This window comes from Aulonocara sp. 'chitande type north' Nkhata Bay, linkage group LG19 (assembly GCF_057382095.1).
Source record: "Aulonocara sp. 'chitande type north' Nkhata Bay isolate Kocher_YH1m ecotype deep benthic linkage group LG19, A_spYH_male_GT1.1, whole genome shotgun sequence".
Taxonomy (NCBI): domain Eukaryota; kingdom Metazoa; phylum Chordata; class Actinopteri; order Cichliformes; family Cichlidae; genus Aulonocara; species Aulonocara sp. 'chitande type north' Nkhata Bay.
The window spans coordinates 7,042,913-7,066,201 of NC_141362.1; the positions used below are offsets into that span (position 1 = coordinate 7,042,913).

General features: G+C 39.9%; 2 protein-coding genes across 3 annotated transcripts; one reads left to right on the plus strand and one right to left on the minus strand.

Moving 5' to 3' along the window:
* Positions 1–14,750: 14,750 nt before the first annotated feature.
* Positions 14,751–20,199, minus strand: LOC147306392 (uncharacterized). Of its 2 annotated transcripts, XM_086275520.1 has the most exons (10): positions 19,701–20,199; positions 18,904–19,040; positions 18,334–18,640; positions 17,605–17,687; positions 17,384–17,436; positions 17,054–17,096; positions 15,829–15,899; positions 15,538–15,627; positions 15,107–15,417; positions 14,751–14,991 (listed from the first exon to the last, which is right to left on the minus strand). In XM_086275520.1, exons 1-10 carry the CDS (start codon positions 19,888–19,890, stop codon positions 14,777–14,779), a joined length of 1,500 nt encoding a protein of 499 aa, XP_086131646.1. In that variant the 5' UTR covers positions 19,891–20,199; the 3' UTR covers positions 14,751–14,776. The 2 variants fall into 2 exon arrangements, with proteins under 2 accessions (XP_086131646.1, XP_086131647.1); XM_086275521.1 differs by lacking the exon at positions 18,904–19,040 and having other exon boundaries at positions 19,701–19,828.
* Positions 20,200–21,077: 878 nt separating this feature from the next.
* LOC147306393 (uncharacterized) lies at positions 21,078–22,736 on the plus strand. Its single transcript, XM_086275057.1, has 3 exons — positions 21,078–21,551; positions 22,117–22,206; positions 22,378–22,736. Exons 1-3 carry the CDS (start codon positions 21,425–21,427, stop codon positions 22,635–22,637), a joined length of 477 nt encoding a protein of 158 aa, XP_086131183.1. The 5' UTR covers positions 21,078–21,424; the 3' UTR covers positions 22,638–22,736.
* Positions 22,737–23,289: the final 553 nt, after the last annotated feature.

Consider the following 23,289-nt stretch of genomic DNA (forward strand, 5'->3'; position numbering starts at 1 on the left):
GTGCTTCCCAAGAGCCATAATAACACATTACAGAACTACCATGCAGAGTGCCAGAGTACACTGCTACAACCAGCCTGAATAGAAAATGGATACATACACAGTGTGTTTTCACTGTCAGAGCCACAACTGTTTGGAAACTAGTTGGATGGTCAAGGGTTAGGAAACTACTTTGCATGGTGAAACAGTGACCAACAATTGCTCTGGGTGGACAAATACACTACTTCAGCTGACACAATATAGGTTAATTACACCAGCCTCTGCTGTAAAACTGTTTTTAGTAAGCGTAAAAGTAATGTTGTTGCAGAAACAATAGTGATCTTGGATTTTTATTGCCCTGAGGCTTGGTTTTGGCTTCATATGCATTCTGCTTACACACTGTTTCAACATGTCTACCTGGTCTTGTGACTTGTGCTTGAGTTCTCTTTAATATAAATGACACCAAAAATATGTCCCACTTATGTCCAGTCTAGGTTGTCATTGGTGAAAACTCCAACCATAACCATAACCAAAGCTCTTACCCTAGCCATTGAGCATGTGCAATTTTTGTTTCTGTTAAATAGTGCTCCAAAGTCTTGGTAGTCAGGAATCATTCTCACTTTATGCATCAAAGACTATTCACATTTCTTCCAGAAAAGTTATTTTTGCCTTTCTGCAAAATATAGGGTTAGGGTACTGTTAAGGTTAATGTTGCCGTATGTAATGGCGTAGAGCTCATTCAGAAGCACATTCAGGAGCTCTGGCTGTTCTTCACCCCAAAATGCAAAACCCCCCAAAAATGAAAGCATAGATTCACATATATATTCCCCTCATGTATATATGTAATATTCAGTTACTACATAAGTACAAGAGAGTGGCATAATAAGTTATCACATGGGCCAGCGAGCTTGGTTAGCAATCTGCACCCTTAAACTATGCAACTTGGAGACAAACTTGCTAATTTACTGCTTCTTGGACAAGTGGTACAGCACAGGTTATTGACCATAACCGACATGTTTTTGTGCCCTGGTGTCCCTTGTGGATAGCTGGCTGGCCGATGATACCACATTTTACATGCAGCTATTGACATGACTGCCAGAGGTCACTTCATTTTAACTCTAACTCTAAGCTGTAATACAATACTTGAAGAAACATCATACGGATCAAGGTTTTTTCTTTTTCTTTTTAAATATCAAAACACTGGATAAACAAGTAGGTGGGTGCTACGTGTGAAAATGTGATTGTTTTTTTATGTGTATGGAATGCAGTTATGATTTGGCATATAAATCCTCTAAAAGCTTTATATAATGCCTGCCATTGTTTTCTAAGCCCACACAGTGGAATCTTGGCATGTCAGGATGTGTCAGTGTCCTTCTTTCCATTGATGAATTACATTAACACAAATTCCAGCTACTACATATAATCTGTTACATCTATCGATGCATATCTAGTATGAGATGCAGGTACTAAGTGGCACGGATCAGTCAGCATAAATCCTTTATATTCTAAAGTTCAACTCTAAAGTTGAGGTTGAGAAAAGTTACTAAGGAGTCTATACAATAAGCAGGTTAATAATAAGCCCTGCTTTATGTAACAGTATTTAGTGCACTAGCATTTGATGCTACATTTACTGATTCAAGCAGTCAAAAGTACTTTCACAATGCAACAGTGCTGAAATGATCGGTTTAGTTGGCTCACACTGCCTGCAGAGTTAAGCACAGAAAATCAGCAGAAAAATAGTTTTTGAGCAAAAAAGCAAGAATCAATGCAGTTTTCGCTGTTCGGAGACCATATATCCTTTTCAAATTTAATGCCATGGTAAAAACGAGGGCAGCAGTTGCAGTTTGCCTCCACTGCACACCGCAGTCTCCTAAATCATGCAGACGAGGAGCGTGATGGGGGTTGTGGTGTGGCGAAGTCACTATTTGTTTTACAGTGATTAGTCCATTATGTGGTCCGGGACTGTTGTGCCCCGCTGAGTGTTACATACATGCCTCGGTGACCTTGCTATAATGAGTGGGTGAGTCGCGGGCATCATTATGGCCCCTGCCCCACAGTGATGACAGTCAGCTGGGTGGGGCTCCAGCTCTAGCTCTGTCGTGAATACGAAGCAGAGATGTCTGTGAGTTTTAACAGCCGAGGGATCACAGCAGGTCCAACAGAGCTTGTTAGTTGTGTATAGTCATCCGTGACAGCTATCTGCTGGGTGCCTGGTGGTCCTGGGCACCTGAGGCCTTCGGACCCTGCTCTCAGCTCGTTCCAGGTGGCTGGCCTCTAGCAGGGTTGCCTGTTGCCTCTGGTCCTCTCACCGTTGGCCGTTGGCACCCCACCTGTGGCCTCCCTTCTTCTCCTGCTGGGATGGGCACGTGGATATCACTGAGATGTGTGGCCTCAGGTCTTGGTTACTTTTGGGAGCTACGGAAGGCGCAGTTGTCCTGGTTCCATCTCTGTCTATGTTTGTTTGTCTCTTAGAGGTTCAGTAGTTATACTTACATTGATGATCCCCACATTTCTTGTATCAACACTACAGTTTGCTGGTGGTGTAATGGTGTTGGGGATATTTTTTTGAACATATAGTACCAACTGACAGCAATGTTTAAACACCACAGCCTACCTCAGCCTGTGGCCTCCACAGTCACAAAATATCAGTCCTCTAGAGCACCTTTGGGATTTTGTGGTATAGATGAATGGCTTCATGGATGTACAGCCAAGAAATCTGCAGCAACTGTGTGATACTATCGTGTCAATATGGACCAAAATCTCTGAGGAATGTTTTCAGAATCTATACTACTAATAAAGCAGTTGTGAAGACAAAATAGGTCCAGCCCTGCAGTAAATAAAGTGTATCTAATAAAGCGGTTGGTAAGTGTACGTGTCTGTGACTGTTCCTGTTCAAAGCATGCCTCTGCAGAGCAGGCAGACTGTGGTTTGCAGCTCTCTCAACAACTGCTCATCCGAAAAGCACGAGTGAGTGACTCTAGTCATTTGTCACAGGAAACTGAAGATAATAAATAAAATGAAAACATGTCAAGCTTTCTTTGTGACAGCCAGTTTGAATTCTAGGCCATCTGAGTGATGATATATCACAAATGATAAAAGGCCCTATGGTTTTTATACTCCTATAAGGTTCTGTTTGAGGGTTAAGACTTGGTTTAACGGTTTGAGTTTGGGATGTAGCTGTGATGGTTAAACTTGGGGGTAAGAAGCTGTGAGATGCATTAATGTCGATGAATGTGCTCACAAAGCAAACCAAATGTGGGTACACAGAGTGGAGCAGGCAGCAATCCCTGATTTTCCAAACAAAGCAAAGGAGGTCATCAGCATGATCAGTTCAAGATGTCGAGAAAGGCAAAGGACAGCCAGAGACTTCAAGAATTGTTAGTAAGATGTCTGTGTTATCTTGTCCGTAACCTCAAAGTAATCTCAAACAAAGCCAGCACTTTAGCATCCTGTAGGGGGACGTGAAAAAGGCCTTGTCCATGTGACTAAACAAGTCACATGGACTTCGTCTACATGTGGTCATCTACTCAAATATTGTGCTCAGCAAAACTCTTGAGCCTTATTACCTTATTAACTCATTCACTGCCAGCCATTTTCAAATCAGGTAACTCCCCACTGCCAGGGTTTTTGAGCATTTTTACTCATTTTTGAAGAGCCACAGAAAACTGTGTGTTATGATCATATAAACGCTGAACCTACCAAAATGAAGAACAGACTCTCTTCTTTCATCCAAAAAAAAAAGCTTGTTTCTACCATTTTCCATTCTTTAGTAATCAGCTGTAGAAGAGAGGTGGGTTCCACCAAAAATGCCTGTTTTGACCAAAAAAAGGGAGAAAACGAGCTTTTTGTGAAAAATACATTTCAAGCAGAAAAGTGCCTTTGACACTAATATTTCTTGCTTTGTGACACCTCTAACATATAAAATAGTTTTTCACTTCTATAAAACAGAAATAACACTGAGAAAGGTTATGTTTTATCAAAACAATTTATTTACAAATATATGAAAAAATAAAATTCACTGACAAGCTGCCCGAGGTTGTATTCTGGCCCCTCCCATTGAAAAACGTAATTGACGTCTATAGACGTCAATGGCAGTCAACGTAAGTTTTTCAATTGACGTCTATAGACGTCAATGGCAGTGAATGAGTTAATAAGTCTTTCCAGGCACAGCATGTACCTATTTCATGGAAGGATGGTGTTTTACTGATTCAAGGCTGAATTTTAAAGCTAAAGAAGAAGCATATAAGAAAGGGGCACCAGCAACTCTCACCTGTTTGGTTCTTTTCCTTGGTGTCGTGGTTTGGATACTTAGCTATAGAGAACAGAAACTCACTCAAATTATTATACGGTCAAACATGCAGACTGAACTACAGCTGAACCTAGCATCCCTGTACACCAGACATTTAGAGTGGTTGGTGGGTTCGATTTTTCTTGAGGACTTGTGCTCTTTGCATAGTAAGTTTTGTTTTCTTTCTTCTGAAGAAGGTTTCTGGTCCTAAAGTGTAGAGCAAACGGCTTTAAGCAGCTTTGTTCCAGCAGCCATCACTGAAATGACAGCTTTGTTACTTTGTAACACAATGCTCTAAATTATCATTAGTTTTTTGTTTTCAGTCTTTTGCTCTATGCTTACCTGGTGCCTGTTATGTTTACACTGAGTGTGCATGTGAGGATAGATGACAAAGGCCTGCAGACCAGACTTTATTTGTGCCTGTACCTTTGGGCAGAACTAAAGTAACCGGAACTTGAACCTGAAGGTTGTTACCTTCAGGTACAATTCATGAGTAATGGCAAAAATATTTTGTTGAAGCTTACTTCTTATGCCTAGCAGGCACTAAGAGGAAAAAGGAAGTCTCAAGTCATGATGTCAGGGTAGCAAATTCCTTAGAAATGTCAAAAATTTAAAAGTCATCTCATCCAGCAGAACCAGGAAGCCAAAATCTGAAGTTGTTTACTCATTATATTCATGTAAAAGAATAATTATATCACTAAAGCTAATAGCTTTATACAGGCTACTGGGATACTTTGTCACTGAAGGTTTACTAGGACATTTGGAGACACTTATTTAACTGGCATTCTTAGCAGAAAAACAACTTTTGCGTATTTCTATTTTGAGAATCTGTGTGTCAACAAAACCTTACCCGTAAAAACTCAGTTCGTCCTTGAATTTCAAAGGCACGACTCTCTTAAGGCTCTAAAACCACACAGCTGCCAAATAGTGGAAGCTGACTGATGCTGGAGAGGTCTGATTTACACCAAAGTCAATAAAAAAAAAACTTAGACATTTAAGTTTTATTAACAGCAGTGGTGGATGGAAAAAACAGATTTGACATGCCTGGTGCCGCTGCGAGAGCGGAGCGTCTCCACATTGTCTTGTGTCTCGTCTCTCGCCCCTCGTCCCTGTCTGACTCTCTCTGACTACATCATATCTTGGCAGGCAGATAAAAAAAGAAAAAGAAAACCTCTGGAGGGTTTTTTTGGACATTGAATTATAACCACATGAGTGTAATTACTGCATTCGGGGGGGAAAATTGCAGTCATTTCTAAAGTGAGCGCTTCAATCAATAAATCTAAGTAGAATGAGTGTCGGCTTTTAAAGACGCTAGATGTGGTGAAGTTATTTGTGTTTAAAAAGCAATTAAAACAGTAAAATGGAGTGCTTGTGGAGTGTGTGGTGTGTTACATTTCAAACACATTTAGTCATCCCGTCAGCGACTGTGACACCCGTCTGCATATCAAAGCAGGGAGACATTTATCAGTGTTGACTTTAAGCTGTGAGGGGGAAGAAAAGATAAATGACATGAAGTTTTTGATTTGGAGCTTTGATCTAATGAGGAAAATGTGAAACAGAAAGACTTGAATATTGCTTAAAAATATTGTTGCCGAACAAAAAAATGTTTAGGGTATTAAATTCTCAAGCTCTTCACGAAACTGGAACTTAAGACGCACTTTAACTCTTACCTCTGTCGTATACGTGCTATATATTCTGTATCACCTCATTTCTCAGACATTTTGGATGGTATGTGAAGAGTCTATTTTTTTGTGGTCAACTTCTTGGAAGTAAAAGAAATAGATCCAATTTTATAAGGGTTGAAACATTATGGTCAGATGAGTGGCTCGGCGCATCTTTAAAATGGCAAGGCTTGTGGGTTTCGTCTCAAGGTCAGCAGAACCAAGAGTGGCACAAGGATAAGCAAACTATAAATCAACAGGTCACTGGAAGTATGTTGGGGAAGAAAAAGTCTAGTAAGTGGCAGCTCCAACTTTCAGCTCCTTCAGATGTCCATGCCTTGGCGGTTCTGGTCTTGCTAATGCATGAATAAGCTAAAGACATTTAGACAGGATGTTATGAGTATTTGAAATTATGTCCTTCCTGTTATTTTAAACAAAATTCATCAAAGATTTTAATTTTAAATAAAGCCCCACATACTTGAACATTATTTGGCTGTGGCTGAAATTGTACAAAATGACTATTTACGTGGTAATAACAGGCCAGACATAGGTCAACAGAAAGAATAGTTTCACCAAATACCCTCAAATTACAAGAACACTGGATCCTAAACTTCCCATGGACTGTTCTCTGCCTGGAAAACGTCTATCCCCTCACCCTTCCAATTTGTGACATGGTGATCCTGTTAAAATGACCAAATCCAAGGCAGGAATAGTCCTAATAATGTCCCCCATGACATCAACAGGGCTGTTTTCATGTGCATTTTCACAGACTGAATAATACTCACCATGACTAGTAAACCCATTTAGATCCTGTAAAAAAAGAGTATCCTTTGAAGGCAGATTTATAGCTCAGACCTTGAGATATAAAAGTTTTTATTCCTCTGTGGCATTAACATTACACTTCTTTTGCACCTCCTCCTAATTTCCATTTGATCTAATTATACTATAATGTCTGAACGCAAACCCTCGTGCAGTGGAGGACATCATTATTTGATCCCCTACTAAACTTTCTTTAGATGTTTGCTCACGTCTAAAGAAGTTAACAGTCCCTAATTTTTATGGCAGTTTCATAGCAGAGAGGCAGAATATCAACCAAAAATCAAGAAAAGGCAGATTGCATAAAAGTTAGAAATTCATTTGCATGATATTCAGTGAAATAAGCATTAGCATTGCGCTATCATCAGCAAGAAGCTTGGAAAGAAGGTGATGGCTCTTGGTGCTCTTGAAAAGCCTCAGCCTGGACCTCCATGCATGAGCTTGCCTCATGGGGTGAGAATGATCAAATGGATCAAAATCTTGCAGCATTCATAAGATCCCTCTGTTCAATAATGGACATACGCCAGTTTCAGTGAACATCTAAATGATTCAGAGAAGCTCTGTGAGAAAGTGCTCTCATCATTATGAAACCAAAATCGAGCTCTTTGGCATCAACTTGGCCTGCTGTGTTTGGAGGAAGAGAAATGCTGAGTATGACCATTCTTACACTCTAGCACAGAGGTGGTTCCATTTCTCTGTTAAGAGTATAGACTAAGGAGCTTGGAAAGAAACACCTTGGCTGATTGTGACCTACACCCATTTTCACACCTTGGCTCATGTGATTAGGTAGAGCAGACCTTCCCAAAGTGTGCCACCCCCCCGCATGGGGCGCCTACACAAACGCAAAGCAGGAGATGAAGCATCGCTGAATATGTTTCCAAACCAAGTTCATTCTAAGCCAAAGACTAGAAAATATGGTGAAGCATATCTGCCCTTTGGTTTCACCTGCACAAGTGCCAAGGTAGGTCTCCCCTGCAGAATTGGTCTTTCCTTCGTCGGGAGCACGGGCTGGGCTCTCCAAATCACGGACAAACAGTATCCCACATTCTTGATTTTTAGTTCAAACACTTGTTGTAATGACTAACTACTCCTGACATTTTGGAGATGTTAGCTCTTTATACAGTAAAGTTACAGCGGGATACAAATAATATCAGGCTGATCCTGCCACGATTTGTTCCCCCTGTCTAAATCACGGACAAACAGTATCCCACAGTTGTTTATGTTTTTAAACCCATTTTGCACAGAGAGGCATGTTTTTTGAAAAATGTATTGATAGCAATGTTGAATATTATTACACAGGAAAAAAACAACTACATGTAAAATAATTACACCGTGACGCCTCTGCCTTTCTAAATGGAGGGACAGTAACTGCGTGTTTATATGTAAGTGTGTAAAACCTGCAGATAGTCAGATTAACAGTATTTTGTCTCTATCTGCCATTCTGCAATTCCTCTCTTGTAAGCAATAACGTGGCGCACAGCTGACATGAAAAATTAATTGTTTACTAAATGTTTGATGTGTGAAATAAACCGCAATTGAGCAAAATATGGGTGTGTGTGGTTGGAGGATGTGTTAGTGTGTGCGTGGGGGGGGGGGGGGGACATTTTTCTGTAAAACAAAGTGGGGCCCAGCGAAAAAAGTTTGGGAACCACTGTGCTAGACAGTGATCATGATTACCACCCGCGGGAGCGCGCGCAGCTGCTTAAAGCTGTAGCGTTCAGATTACTTACAGCTACTTCCGTGCAACTGATATAAGATGCGGTGAGCTGAACACAGCTTCAACCGTCTGTTTGTTGAAAAATAGTAACGGAGCGCATTTTCTTGTTGGTAACTGTAACGGAGTTGTAACGATAGGCATAGTAATTAGTTAGATTACTCGTTATTGAAAAAAGTAACGCCATTAGTAACGCTGTTACTTGTAATGCCATTATTCCCATCACTGGTAATAGTTTAACAACAAAAGTATAGATATCCCCCCTCCCAAAAAGACCATGTTTCCTTTTAGTTGGAAAACATTACACCCAGGTAACCTGCAGTGTTGAAAACATGTTTCGTACCCTACAATCAGTCCTACTCTGTAGTAAAATCAGCGACATTTGACCGTCCTGTTGCTCCCATTGAAATTTATACAGCCTATTTAAAATCAAAAACTTAAAAAATTTCTGTAACCTACTGTGTTACCACTTTCCTGTTTGAAATGGAATGAGAGAAGCTGGTCATTTTGTTATATGTGCCGATATTAAACCTAAGGTACTAACTAGCCAACTGACTTGATGCCCATTAACCTTATAACTCCTGTTGTGTGTGTGTGTGTGTGTGTGTGTGTGTGTGTGCGCTTGTTTGGTTTTGTGTACAGAGAGATAGCCAGGTTCATAATGGATATAAGGACGTTTTTTCTAAAAAGGAGCAACATTTAGGTAAAAGTGTCAAAAGCATAGATCAAATGATCCATCAATAAAGGATCATGTTGGATCAGTGTTTCAATATTTATATCTTTTATTAGATGTACATGTGGTTTGGTTATTTGCCTTTCGGTTGAAAGTACACAGAGAGAGGACTTTATTAGTATCTTAATAGTTTTTTTTTTTCATAATAATGTAATTTTTGCATCCAAATTGAATACAATCTATTTGTGTATGATTGTCAGTCCAAAAAGGGAGAGAGGAAAGATGGGAACGTGAGGTGAAAGTACAAGGTCAGGAAGAACCAGGTAAGAAAACAAACAGGGAACAGTGACAGGCACAACAGAAACTGTTAAAATGACAAAGAGAAAAAATTTTTTTTACTCATACCATCTGGAAGTTGTGTTCTCCCTGCATTAAAGCTGCTATACAGAATCTGCAAAAAAAACTAGGTTGAAAAGTTTTTTCACCCTCTTTAACAACATTCCAACATAACATTATCATTGATTGGGGAGTGTAAGGAACAGGACTCCCTTACTACATTTATTTATATTATATTAAATTATCTGTATAGCACTTTAGAGCACACCTTTCACTTTATTAAAAGCACCTTTTGTTCCACTACACTTGCCTTGGTTCATCTCGCTGTGTTTCCAGCTGCTAAGGGCCGCCCTGTTACAGGGAGATTAAATTAATGATATATTTTTATGTGGTTCAGCCACAACTCTACTAAAACCTCAGCCAATAATAGGTAGGGCAACTTTTAGACCATCTAAATCTTATGATTTAATAAAGAAATTTGCAGACTTGCACAGAGATGGTAAAATTATGATGACTGAGAAGGAGATGAAGACATAAGACAATGAGGACAGGGAGGAACAGGGGTTTAATTGCACCAAGGAGACAGTCAGAGAGAACTCGGGACAACTGGAGACATTTAAGGATGCAGGGACTGAGAGAGACAGGGAAGAAGTCTCATCGTGACGAGTAAAGTTTATGTTACCTGGCTGGGCAGCTCTCTGGGTGCTCAGCACCCCTAAAGCTCTGATCCTAGAATTGCCCCTGCTGCCATCAAGGCTTTTGAAGGAGAACAGGTAGATCCTCTTAAACTACTTTACAGCTTGGTTAGGCTGATCAAGTCTGTGAGCAGCAGGGTGCTGAATCCACTGGCAAATGGTGATGTACTCAAAGAGCCAATAGAGGATACATCAGATCCAAACCATATGTCATGGTTGGCTGTGTGGCAGGCAGGCAGAAGTGGTGGACCCAAAATGCAGGACTCTGAAAACGCAGCTTTATTGCTGGACAAACTCTTCGTAAAATAAAACCCACAAAACCAAAGCAAAACCGAGACTCTAAACAGAGGTGCTGGAGGACTGGACATAACAAACACACAGCAAGTTGAGGGTAACCGACGTTATCGACGCGACAACAATAACTAACTGACAGGGACTAAAATACACTGGCAGGCACATGAGGAAACGAGGAACAGGTGGGCACACAGCTGGGACTCAATAGGCAAGACAAGACAAGGGAGTAAAGCAGAATACACTCACATGAGACAAGATCTTCAAAGTAAAACAGGAAATCCACAACATGAACTCAGGGACACAAACAGGGCACAAGGGGAGGACACAGAATACCAAAATAAGAATAAACTAGAACAGAAGACAATAATCATACTAAACACAAAACGCTGGGTCAACGACCCAGCACCATGACACCATACCTTGGTTACATTTTTGAGTTGAAAGCAGCTGAGTTGCACCTTGCACCTGAGGATGAAAAAAAATGTCACAAAGTGGTGTGTAGCCTTATCCCTCACTAATGAGTCGAGAGTGAGACTGCCGGACAACACTGGAGCATTGCAGTACATGTCAGTTTTCAATGTGGAGGAAACTCTAAAGCACAACAAGAGCCCTGGAGAAATAGAAAAAATTGCTAACCTCCTTGGCTTCTCCCATGAAGCGATAGATAAGAGTGTCCACCAATGGCATGCTATCCATCTTAGTAAAAGGAATGTGACAAAAAACATAATGGACTTCTGGAGTGAGTTTTGGAAGTACAGGGATGCAGCTGATATCAACCCGTTTCAAGAACTTTCAAAGGCTGATGTGTCTGTATTGTCCTTGCCACACTCAAATGCTGAAGTTGAGAGAGTATTCAGCCAGATGAGTGTGGTAAAAAGCAAACAAAAAACACCAGCTGCCTGATAATGTTTTGCAGCTTTTTGGCACATCAGCTGCTTACTCATTTAAGTCAAGTGCTACAGTTGCTGAACATGAGATGAAAATGAGGATAACCCACTCTTTTTGTGAGCCAGCACAGCCTGTGTGTGTGTGTGTGTGTGTGTGTGTGGAGGGATGTCTGAAAAAAACAAAACAAAGCAATCAGCCTGAATTAGGACCAGACTAATCTTTTTTTCACAGTGACACTGTTTATTTCTACTGTCTGTTTTTGGTCCATTTAGATTGCTAATGTAGTTTGTTAACAAAATGATGGTTAAAAACTTTTACCCTTAGTCTTGTGTGGTTTAAAACTACTTAAAAAGCGTGCCTATTTCGGGTCACTTTTGCTGCTCACAAGCCCAGATAAAGGAGGAGGGTTGGAATAAAGATAAATGTAACTTGTAGTTCTAAATATATTCTAAATGCATTTAGGGTGTTTTTTACTCACTTTATGCCTTTTCCGCGATGTTATTTCTCTTTCCTACAGCGTAGTTTACAAGCATGACCAATTATGCAAATTCGGCGATGGCATCACTTAGCAACTTCTAGAACAGCCTATAGCAGGGGTCGGCAACATGCGGCGGCTCTTTAGTCCTTATACTGCGGCTCCGTGTGGTTAGTTCTTTTTAAGATAAGATAAGATAAGATAAGATAGCCTTTATTAGTCCCACACGTGGGAAATTTGTTTTGTCACAGCAGGAAGTGGACAGTGCAAAAGTTATGAGGCAAAAATTAGAATACAATAAGAATAAATACAGTACACAACTGTACAGAATAGAATAAAATAAAATACTATATACAGTAGAATAAAATAAAATAAATATACAATAAGATAAAAATAGAATACAAATACAAATACTATATACAACTGAGTAAAAATACAACGATGACAGAAAGGATTATTGCACTTAGTATTATTGCATATGTATGGATGTGTGTGCTTGATCAGTTAAAGTCTTTATTATGGAGTCTGACAGCAGTGGGGAGGAAAGACCTGCGAAATCTCTCCGTCCCACACCGTGGGTGCCGCAGTCTCCCACTGAAGGAGCTGCTCAGTGCTGTCACAGTCTGCTGCATGGGGTGGGAGATTTTTAACTTGTAGTTCTAAATTGGAAGATTATTGTGATGTTGAAATATAAAAATAAAATTATATTCTATTATTTTTTCATCGCTCAAAATAAGCGTCACACTCACGGAAGCCGGTATACCTGCCAAAATGCCGTGCATTTATCGAGACTTTCAACCCCAGATAGGCCAATTATAGATCTTCGGATCCACATTATGTCAGCAACTATTCTCCATTGTGAACTATGTTAAAAACAAACACCCCTCACGCCTCACAGACGACAGCTTACATTCCTGCGTAAACTGACTTCGTATATTGTGTTGACTTCAGTGTTTTGTGTTGTTTTCACTTTAAATTTGTAAAAGGTAGTGATGGGATTTCCGGCTCTTTTTAGAGATCCGGCTCTTTCGGTTCGGCTCACTAAAAAGAGCCGGCTCTTTCGGCTCCGAACCGGCTCTTCAGGTTGTTTTGTTGCTTTAATTTATTTATTATTAACAATAATATAAAATTATGCACAAAAGGAATTACTAACATAAAAACAAGTGGTTTTATTTATATATGTTTATATATAAATATATGCGGTGGCCCCTGGAGACAAAACACGTACAAACTCCAAAACACATTTCTAGCATGAACTGAACTTCCAAAGCAGAGCTACTAGATCACTTAAATTACACAATTGAAAGCATGTGTGTATTGTTTGTGTATTTATACACAGGCACTCATATATATATTCAAATAATTTAAAAAAAAGTTCATTTATCTGTTATTACCACACACCAAATCCGGTCGTTGGTACTTGCTGGCTTGTGTAGCCACAAGATAACAAAGGCTCAACACTGCGCCCAGCATCCTGGAGCACTTCTGTTGTCTTTTGTACGTGTTTTGAGTTTTTATGTGCTTCTGAGTTTTTATATGCTTCTGAGTTTGTACGTGTTTTTACGTGTTTTGGAGTTTTTACGTGTTTTGGAGTTTGTACGTGTTTTTGAGTTTGTACATGCTTCAGAGTTCGTACGTGATTTGAAGTTTGTATGTGCTTTGTCTCTAGGGGCCACCGTAAATATACTTTTATTTATTCACTCCACATAAAATGTAATAAATAAATCATATAATACAAAAATCAACTATTCACATTTCAAGTTTTAACTATTTAAATTTTCAGCTTTTTCCTTTCACAAATTTAAAGTGAAAAGAACACAAAACACTGCAAACCACAACACAATTAAATATAAATTATAATATGAAAACTAAAAGAACATGCATATTCTCTGTCATATGGACCTGCATGAATAAACTTTCTCAATCCTTTATCATCTGCAACCGAAAATAGTTGTGGATGATTACTATACCTTTCTAATGTTGTTGTCCCTGCCTCTCTTTCTCTCTCTCTGGCTCTGTTCCTGTGCTACTGAGTGTAACTACCGCCCCTCCCCCCTCTGCCCAGCGTAAAGCACAAGGCTCGCGTGCAGAGTGAAGCGGAAAAAAAGTGCGAGAGAGAGGCTGAGAGAAAGAAAAAAAAAAAAACCCACGTGACGGCTCGCGATAAGGAGCCGGCTCGCGTCGTTCACGTCAAAGAGCCGGCTCTAAGAGCCATTTCGTTCGCGAACGACCCATCACTAGTAAAAGGAAACAGCTGAAAATTTAAATAGTTAAAAGTTGAAATGTGAATAGTTGGTTTTTGTATTATATGATTTATTTATTACATTTTATGTGGAGTGAATAAATAAAAGTATATTTACGGTGGCCCCTAGAGACAAAGCACCTACAAACCCTGAAGCACGTACAAACTCCAAAACATGTAAAAACTCCAAAACACATAAAAACACGTACAAACTCCAAAACACGTAAAAACTCCAAAACACATAAAAACACGTACAAACTCCGAAGCACGTAAAAACTCCAAAACATGTAAAAACACGTACAAACTCCGAAGCACATAAAAACTCAAAACACGTACAAAAGACAACAGAAGTACTCCAGGATGCTAGGGGCAGTGTTGAGCTTTTGTTACCTAGTGGCAGTGTTGCCAACTTAGCTACTTTGTCGCTATATTTAGCGAGTTTTCAGACCCCTTAGCGACTTTTTCTAAAAAAAGACGTGAAAGCGCCTATCGCTTTTACTCTCAACAAGCAGCGGGTGCTGTAACGCAGTCAGTTCTTCTTTTACTCTTTTACTCTTATGCTGTTTTGTGGATCACAAGGTTTAAAACTACTTATAAACACACACACACAAAATAACTCCACCAGAGCGCCTATTTCGGGTCACTTTTGCCGGTCCAAGCCCGGGTAAAGGAGCAGGGTTGGAATTGTGACATTAAAAAAAAACAGTAATTGCTAAAATTAATTTAAAATCCCTGAGCCTAGGTAATTTTCTACCTGATGTAGAACTTTTGTGATCTCCTCATCTTGCACATCTTCTACAGTGGCGCTGAAACTCTGATTCCCTGTGATGTGGTTGACCAGGTTCTTGGAGAGGAAATGTGGTGCTGGTCCCCCATGCACAATGGATACAGCGATCATCTTTCCTGCTAAAAAGTACTCATCTTGCCTGGCAGCTGTAATACAGGGCACATAATTATCATGGTTAATTGCTATTAAATATGCTAATGAAAAAAATAAGCCAATTTTTATTAAAATTTCCATTGTAATAATTACGGAGAAAACATCCACCTCTTGAATTATATACAAGATAACGGCTCTCTGGAGGTCCATCAAAGATGGGGCGATTTCTCAGACTGCCCATAAGAAGTGTGAGGAATTCACGCCTCGGGCCACCTGTATCCAAACCGTCTTCAAAGCTGCCAGCATCATCATTAATCTTGATGAACATGTCGTAGTTGTCAGAGTATGTGCTGCGTCGAAATCCTCTAACAGCTCCATCCCATACAGCTGACCTTGATATATTGAACCTGCTGACCTTCTTGTGGTCAAGTTCCAGTGCCAAATTTGCAATAATTTCATGTGCCTCCAAATTGGTGTCTCTAAAAAAAAAAAAAGGGAAACTTATTTTTTAAAGGTGTATATACTTCTCTCATGATTGCATGATGTCTTGTACAGAACAAGATGGCGGTTAATTGGATTAAAATGTTTAAATTACTAACACAGGTTCTTCTGGGGGCTCAGCTTTGGCTTCGTTAGGAGTAGGATCTTCATCATCAATCACAATCGGTTCAAACAGCTGTGTGTAGTTTCTGCAGAGTGAAAACATGTACACAAAGTGTAGATGCAAAAATACAAATGCATAAACATGCAGTTCCACTTTTATAGAATGATTCTACTATTTATTTTTCTGAAGAATCAAATGTAAAAGAGTCAAACTACATACATTTATAATAATTGTGTGTATATATTTTGTGCAAACCTCTGGAATAATTACTCAAGATACAACGCACCTGTAACAGGAGCTCTCGACAGTGAGGCATTCAGTAGTGCCTGTATCGTTTTCTTCTTCCAAATCTATGACCTGGAAATACAGAAAAGAGGATGAATGAAAATTCATATTTGACCAATTGATAATTATTTTAATATAGGGAGCCTAAGTCTCCTCCCCTTCTGGTCTGCTCGTGGGTCCCTGAACAAAAGAAAAATGAATGGAAGTGAATGGAGCTATAAAAGTTATTTTCTGGTCTGCTTTGCCTTACTCTCTGAATCACACATATGTTGTACTTCAATTTAAATAATAAATAATTGTGTTTCGACTATGTCTGTAATGTAATTTGAGATTTGTTAGCTTGTAAAAATTTGTCCTTAAAATGACTACAAGTCAGATGTCGCAAATATGATGTCGCCTCAGAAGCTTTTCTCCCCCAGCGTAGCTGCTAATTATCACATGGCCAGATTTATAGTGGTTTTCTCCACATCATCCTGGAAGAAGGATTCGAAGCTCGCTAAACAAAACTAAGCTTTTCCTCTTCTCTGTGTCTGGTTCGATGATGTCAATTTTGTGAGACGAACATTTACATTTCGCCACGTCTTTTCAAACAAAACATAAAATAACCTTTGCCACCTGTCGCTTAAGCACTTTTTGGCATCAAAATGTGTTTATATACTTCACGGACATCATATTTTAAATCCATTATACACATCAAACGGGATCAGAAAATAATTTTTATTGGCTCATAGACTCCTATTTTTTTAGCAGTATGGGACCCATGGTCCGGAAGTAGATGGATGTACCTTAGGTTTCCTATCCCAATAGATTATCTAAAGGTACAGTAAGTAAGAATGAAATAATAAATCCTGTGGTCAAATTTGTGTACTACAGTCTATCTTTATAAACAAACGAGTGACTCTCCCTCCTCCCGTTCCATGAGTTTCATGGCTACGGATCAGCGCCAGAAGATTCTAGATGACAAAGACGAGTCATACACAGTTAGTTTCAATGTAACCTTCCTTCCAACATGATTGAGACATTAGACTGCTTTGTGATTATTTCACTTAGTGTACCTTTAAGGGGTGGATGTTATAATCTATTGATAGTATGAAAATTGATGATGTGAAATGCATTGTATAATAACAATGAATGTAATAAGCAAACAGTGAATCGTCATCTAATTGCAAAGTAAAGGCGGTGGAGATTGTCTGCTGCACTGTTTTACTAATAAAATAGTTTTTTACCTGTTGTACTTCATTAGCAAGCACAAGATCCCCAGCACCCTTCCTTAGAGAACAAAGAAAAGCATTATTGTTGTGTACTGTGAAAATATTAATTGACACTTTGAAAATATTTAAGCATCTTGATTAACAAACAAGCAATACAAGTATTATGTAGTCCATGTTCCAAAAACCATATACAGAATGAATGACTGTGTGTTATACTTGTATAACTATGCATGTGACAAATAAAGAACCTTGAACCTTTAACCTTGACAAAAGTGTATATCTCATTAATACAAAAGTTTAGGCAAAAAACAGTAAAAGATTACATGTTCTTAAAATATCACTTACTCATATTCTGCCGCTTTCTGTAAAGGACTGCTTTCATGTTGAAGTTCCCATGGCTGAAACAAACAAACAAACACACGCACGCGAGCGAGCACGCACGCACGCACACACACACACACAAAATGTATTTCACATATAACTATTAACTGTTTTACTGAACTGAGGCAAATGGTGGTGGCTAAACAACAAGAAAACTCTATAAAAAAAATTTAAATTGTACTTACCAGTGTATCAGCAAGATCAAACTCAGAGGGCCTTTTAATAACAATCTCGGGGTCAGAGTCAGACAAGTCTGAGTTTTCTCCAACTACAAAACATGAAAACAAATCAAGCTAAGCAAACTAAATTCATACTAATGTATGAAACTTTATTTGATCATGAATAATAGATTAATACAAAAGGCATAAAGTTAGCATTTAAAAATCATGACTCAGTAGATCCAAAAATGGCTGAATTTCATGTTTCCAGGAAGAAACATAACATATACAAGCTAATTTAGGCAGCAATGGTGGCAGAGGAGTTAAAAGCCCGCCCTGTAATCAAAAGGTTGAAGGTTTGAGCCCTGCTCAGTCTGTCACAGTCGTTGTGTCCTTGGGCAAGACACTTCACCCTCCATGCCAGGTGGTGGTAGTGGGAGGGATAGGTGGCATCTGTGTACAGCAGCCTTGCTTCAGTCAGTGAGTCCCAGGACAGTTGTGTCCACATTGTAGCTAATCACCAGCAGTGTGTGAATGTGTATGGGTGAATGACTGGTTTTGTTGTGAAGTGTCTTGGGGGGGTTGTAGAACCCTAGAAGTTGCTATATCAAATACAGGCCATTCACCATTTTAATGTAGGTATGCTATTGACTTGCGTGCTTTATGCGTAATGTTATCATTTTACAATTTCAAAATTAGTAGTTGTTGAAACTAAGGGAATGTGTGTCAAAATCAAAACAAACATTAGCAGCTTACCATCTTCAAAGTCACTCTTCAAGCAGATGAAAACAGTGATTCTTTGATAAGGCTTGCCAACTTCAGCCTTATAAGCCTCAAGTGTAAATGGTCTTTGTGTTCCAGGGACAGTAATGACCTCAGTGCCATCCGGATACAGAAGAAGGAAAGGTCCATCTTTTAGATCTTTGTTAAAGTCCTTCATTTTTTTAACAGCTTGATTGAGCAGACTTGTGGCAGTAGCGTCAGGGTCTGTTGTTAGGAAAATAGTTTTTCCACGGTATGGCTTCAAACCACCCTTTTTTATGGTCATCAAGCCGACATTTATCTGTAAGGAAAAACACATGAACAATGGGCCAAGTAGATACTAATATGACTCTAAGCAGATCTATTCAAACTTGAATATTTATTAACTGCTAAAGAGGGATCTTCCTGACAACCTAAATGTACAATTACTCGTAAACAATTGTTCTTATTCTGGATAGCTTTACTACACTGAACATTTTTTACACAACTCCCCTAAGGAATAACAAAAGAATGTCATTAGAAAATTAACCTCAACTTGTTTTCAGACTGAGCTAGCCAAACTACCTGAACCTTTCTTTTTTCCTTTTTCTTTAAGCCCTTCCTCCCTTCAGAAAACTTTTGCCTCTCTTCATTTTTCTTTTTTCTGTATTCTATGAAGGTGCTGAAGGTTGGAGTCGGGCAGTTTGAGGTAGTCTGTGATGCTAAAGGGAAACAAAGGAAAAATGTACTACAATGTCACACATTAAAGACATTCATTCATGTAACATTCCATTGTCCACACAACACGCAAATAAGGACAACACTGAATAATCTCACTAGAAAATTTCTACCAAGGAATGACAATGCAACTGATACTATTGACCAATACAATTCTACACCAGTAAGTTTTAATGTATAGACACATAATAGGGTTAGTTCCTAAAGTTAACCAAACATAATAAATGAACTAATTTATTATCGTTTCAGTTGTGGAAATGCTCAGAGGACTGTTCCACGAAGCAAGCTAATCCCAAAAGCCAGGCTCACTCTGAAAATCCAGGCTCGATTGCCCCAAATTTGGTTCCAGGAACGAGGCTAACCTGCAGTCTTTCTGCTCATTCATTATGCAATATGCTTGTGGACAAGTCTGGTCCGTGGCACCCTAGCTGCGAGGTTTGTTAACACTAGAACTGCCCTCAAACCTTCACTGCTAGAAAGGTCTTGAGCAGTCATTTTGACAGCTGCGTGCATTTTCAAATGAGCCTCGATTTTCTGAGCTCGCTTAGTGGAACAGCCCTCTGGTCTGCTGTGGGCTGGAAACAGCTAACGCTAGGCTAATAAATCAATAAATAACAAACATTTTATTATGCTTATTAACTTACTCAATGGGAGTGAAGTGTCTCCGATGCAAGATGCGTGATAAAGCCTCTCGCCACAGCCGCTGCAAAAGTTCGGCGACTCCTCAACCAGCTTTTTCCCACAGCTAGGACAAAACATTCCGCCGTTCTTCTTCAAACGAAATGCGCCACAGGCAGAGTAACTTCCGGTTCCAAAGACGAACAGATCGGACATCCAATCAGTGATGTCTCCTGTTGCCGACTGGTACCTACCCTTTCCGGTTTTCTTAATGTAATTGTGCTTCTCAATTTGTTTTTGTGATTCTTCTTTTGTTTTTGTGCTTCTCGATTTGTTTTTGTGATTCTTCTTTTGTTTTTGTGCTTCTTGATTTGTTTTTGTGATTCTCAGTTTTGTTTTTGTGCTTCTCAATTTTGTTTTTGTGCTTCTCAATTTTGTTTTTGTGATTCTCAGTTTTGTTTTTGTGATTCTCCATTTGTTTTTTTGTTTCTCGATTTTGTTGTTGTGTTTAGCAATTTGTTGGTGTGATTTGCACTTCAGGGCCTCTCAATTTTGTTGTTGTGTTTAGCAATTTGTTGGTGTGATTTGCACTTCAGGGCCACTGTAACAATCAGCTGTTCTGCATTCAATAAGATGCCACACAAATTATTTGTGCCACTCCAAAAAAATAATTTCTGTCCACTATAAAGGAGAACATCACAGCCTGATACCTGCAGGAGTGACAGCAGCAGGTGTATCACTCCTGTTTCTACCTGGAGACAGCAGTCGCCTCATTGTTCTGACACACAGCACAAAACTATCCACAACACTACACACTAACTACACAAGACAACACATGAACTACACACTCCAAACACGCTAAATGTCACAAATCTCTCACATCTCAAAACTCTCTTATTCTGCTCTCTCTCTCTTGCCTTCACTCCTAAAACTTCCCCTGTTTTTGTTTGGGGGGTTTTTTTGCTCATAAGCAGAGAGTGCTCGCTGCGCTGTCCTTACGGTGTGTTCACACCGAACGCGATAGAGGCGGGCAGCGCGTCAGGCTTACATGTAAAGTCAATGGAAAGGCGTGATGACCCGCGATTGCGGCTCCCGCGAAAATTCGGAAGCAGATTTGCGTCGCCAAAACGCCTGAAACGCGCGTGAGTGTAGCGCATTTCAGGCGTTTGACTCGCGAAAAAAACCACGCGCGTGAGTTTATGTGTTGCATTTTGTGCATACACGCGTTTCGTGTCCCCCGCTCGAGTTGGAAAAATCTGAACTCCAGCGTCAAATCGCGCCGCGACAACCAATCAGGAGCCTGGTGACGTGGCTGTTACCTAGTTCAAAGGGGCAGATCCCGCCAAAGCCATTCATTCTGCATTCATCATGGAGGAAAAACTAATCAGTGCTGTGGCAAATCATCCCGAATTATATGATGCTACCTACTATTTCTACCGAGACAGGAATAGCTTGGAGACAAATCAGTGAGGAGATCGGGCAACCTGGTAAGTTCATTCCTTCTTTTTAATTTTCAGACTGACCCGATGAAGCGGTGCAAAAGCTAGCAAGCCCGCCTACTGTCCCGCGATTTTCCCACTGTTGTACAAATACCTTTCCGCTAACCAGATAATGCGTTTATTCAGAGGACATCTGCAGGAGAAAGTGGAAGAGCCTCAGGGACACCTATAATAAGGAGAAGAGGGCAGAGAAGGAGAAGAGGAGTGGGTCGGCAGCAGGATCGGGGAGGAGATGGAAGTTCTTCGCGGTCATGGGGTTTCTGGACCCCTTCCTCACCCCGCGGGAGACTAGCGGAAATATGGTGCGGACCGTGGAGAACTTCTCCCCCGAGGACCAGGGACAGCCCGAAGAGGCAGCAGGGGAGTGTCAGTCAGAAGGTATGTTTACAATGAATTAATGTAGGCAGTTAATTAATGCGTGTTGTCATACAGGAATATATTTTGTTTATTAATAAACAGTATACAGTAGTCCCACTGTTCATCCGTCACTGCCTCGCCTTTTCGCTGATTTTTTTTTATTGCACCGTACAGCTTTCAACAATGCGCATTGCATTCTGCAGCCGAAATGACAAATCTCCTCCATGTCATGTCTCCTGCGCTTGCCAAACTTATCATGTTTGGTTTTGATAACCATCACTTCAAATAGAAAAAAACAGCACAAAAACACTCATAACTATGACCCTCATTCGGAAATAGGCACCTGCACCGGGAGCGAAAAAGGCGCACAAAAGTGGCGCCGCAGACGGAGAAAAAGCGCGGCATACTTTTACGTTTTAAAATTGACTTGGTTTGCACTTTGAGAATCAACTTGTGAGAAATGTGACTACTGTTCATGTGCTGCAATAAACGAGAGACCACTGTATATAATAATAAGTATATAATAATATAATATTCTCTATGACTATTGTCTTCGACCTGTTAACATTTAATATTGTCTTGATAGAGTCAAGTAATCATGCAGCAGAGTCCTCCCCTGTTGCTTCTCCTGACTCCCCAGTCCCTGGTCCCTCCACTCCTGCTGCTGCACCCACAGGTATGAACATCAAGCACTGATAGCTTTTTACTTGCTTGAATCCCCTTGTGATCACCTTTACTAAATATCTACAACCAATCTGTTCATATCCTGGTTTTCTTCAATTTTGAAAATGAAAATCTAGTAGCAGCCTTCTCATTTCTTTGTGGTGTTTTGTTCTGTGTTTTACAGGCCCACAGAGGAGGACAGCTCGAAGGCGGGCGAGGGAAGGGTCCCAGGACGGTCCATCGGCGGTGGAGCTGGCTATCCTGGAGTGCCTAAAGAGGCCACGCCCGTCTGCAACAGAATATTTTCTCCTCAGCCTTGTTCCTGCTCTGGAGAGCATGCCGCCTCAGACACGAGAATTCGTGAAATTCCAAATTTCTAAATCAGTTTTTGAAAATAGCACAGCTGTGCTAAATTTGGAAACATTGGACCCTAATGATCAGTAGTTTTCTGATGAGGCAGCAGCTCTCCAGGGCAGAAACAATGTTCTTATGTTTCTCCTCCTTCTCCCTGAGGCTCTTCCACTCCAAGCTGGGTCCTTTTTATTCCTGTCTGTCTGTAAATAGTTAGATTTCATATATTTATGTTATTTATGTCCTTTTGTTACTGAATTTATATATTTTATCAAATAAACATTTATAATGACAAATGTCTTTGTTCTACTACACAGCAAATATTGGCACCCGACTTGACAAAAGTAGAATTTATTTCATATTACACTAATAACAAAACATACTAATACAGTGGGATGCATAAGTTTGGGCAACATTGTGAAAAGTAATTATTTTCCTGTACAAATTGTTGGTTGTCTCAATAAAAATTGTCAGTTAAATACATCATATAGGAGACACATAGTGATATTTGAGAAGTGAAATGCAGTTCACTGGATTTACAGAAAGTGTGCAATAACTGTTTAAACTAAAGCAAGCAGGTGCATAAATCACGCAGTGTGAAGCAGAGGGCACACCGGAGCTGATGGGCCAACAGAGAGCAGACGTCGAAAAAACGGAGAAAGAATGTGAGCAGAAGTTGAAGGAGGTGAAGCACCTGATCAGAGAGACACTGTGGACATCATATGGTGAAAAAGAACTGACCCTT

Bases quoted from the DNA above. Each gene is read 5' to 3' on its own strand.
- LOC147306393 (XM_086275057.1), top strand. From the start codon at position 21,425: ATGGGGTTTCTGGACCCCTTCCTCACCCCGCGGGAGACTAGCGGAAAT. The intron at 21,552-22,116 runs GTATGTTTACAA...TTGTCTTGATAG, and splicing joins AGGGGAGTGTCAGTCAGAAG to AGTCAAGTAATCATGCAGCA. The intron at 22,207-22,377 runs GTATGAACATCA...TGTGTTTTACAG, and splicing joins TCCTGCTGCTGCACCCACAG to GCCCACAGAGGAGGACAGCT.
- LOC147306392 (XM_086275520.1), bottom strand. From the start codon at position 19,890: ATGTCCGATCTGTTCGTCTTTGGAACCGGAAGTTACTCTGCCTGTGGC. The intron at 18,641-18,903 runs GTAGTTTGGCTA...TTTTCCTTACAG, and splicing joins AGGAAAAAAGAAAGGTTCAG to ATAAATGTCGGCTTGATGAC. The intron at 15,418-15,537 runs GTTAGTAATTTA...TTTTTTTTTTAG, and splicing joins GAGCCCCCAGAAGAACCTGT to AGACACCAATTTGGAGGCAC.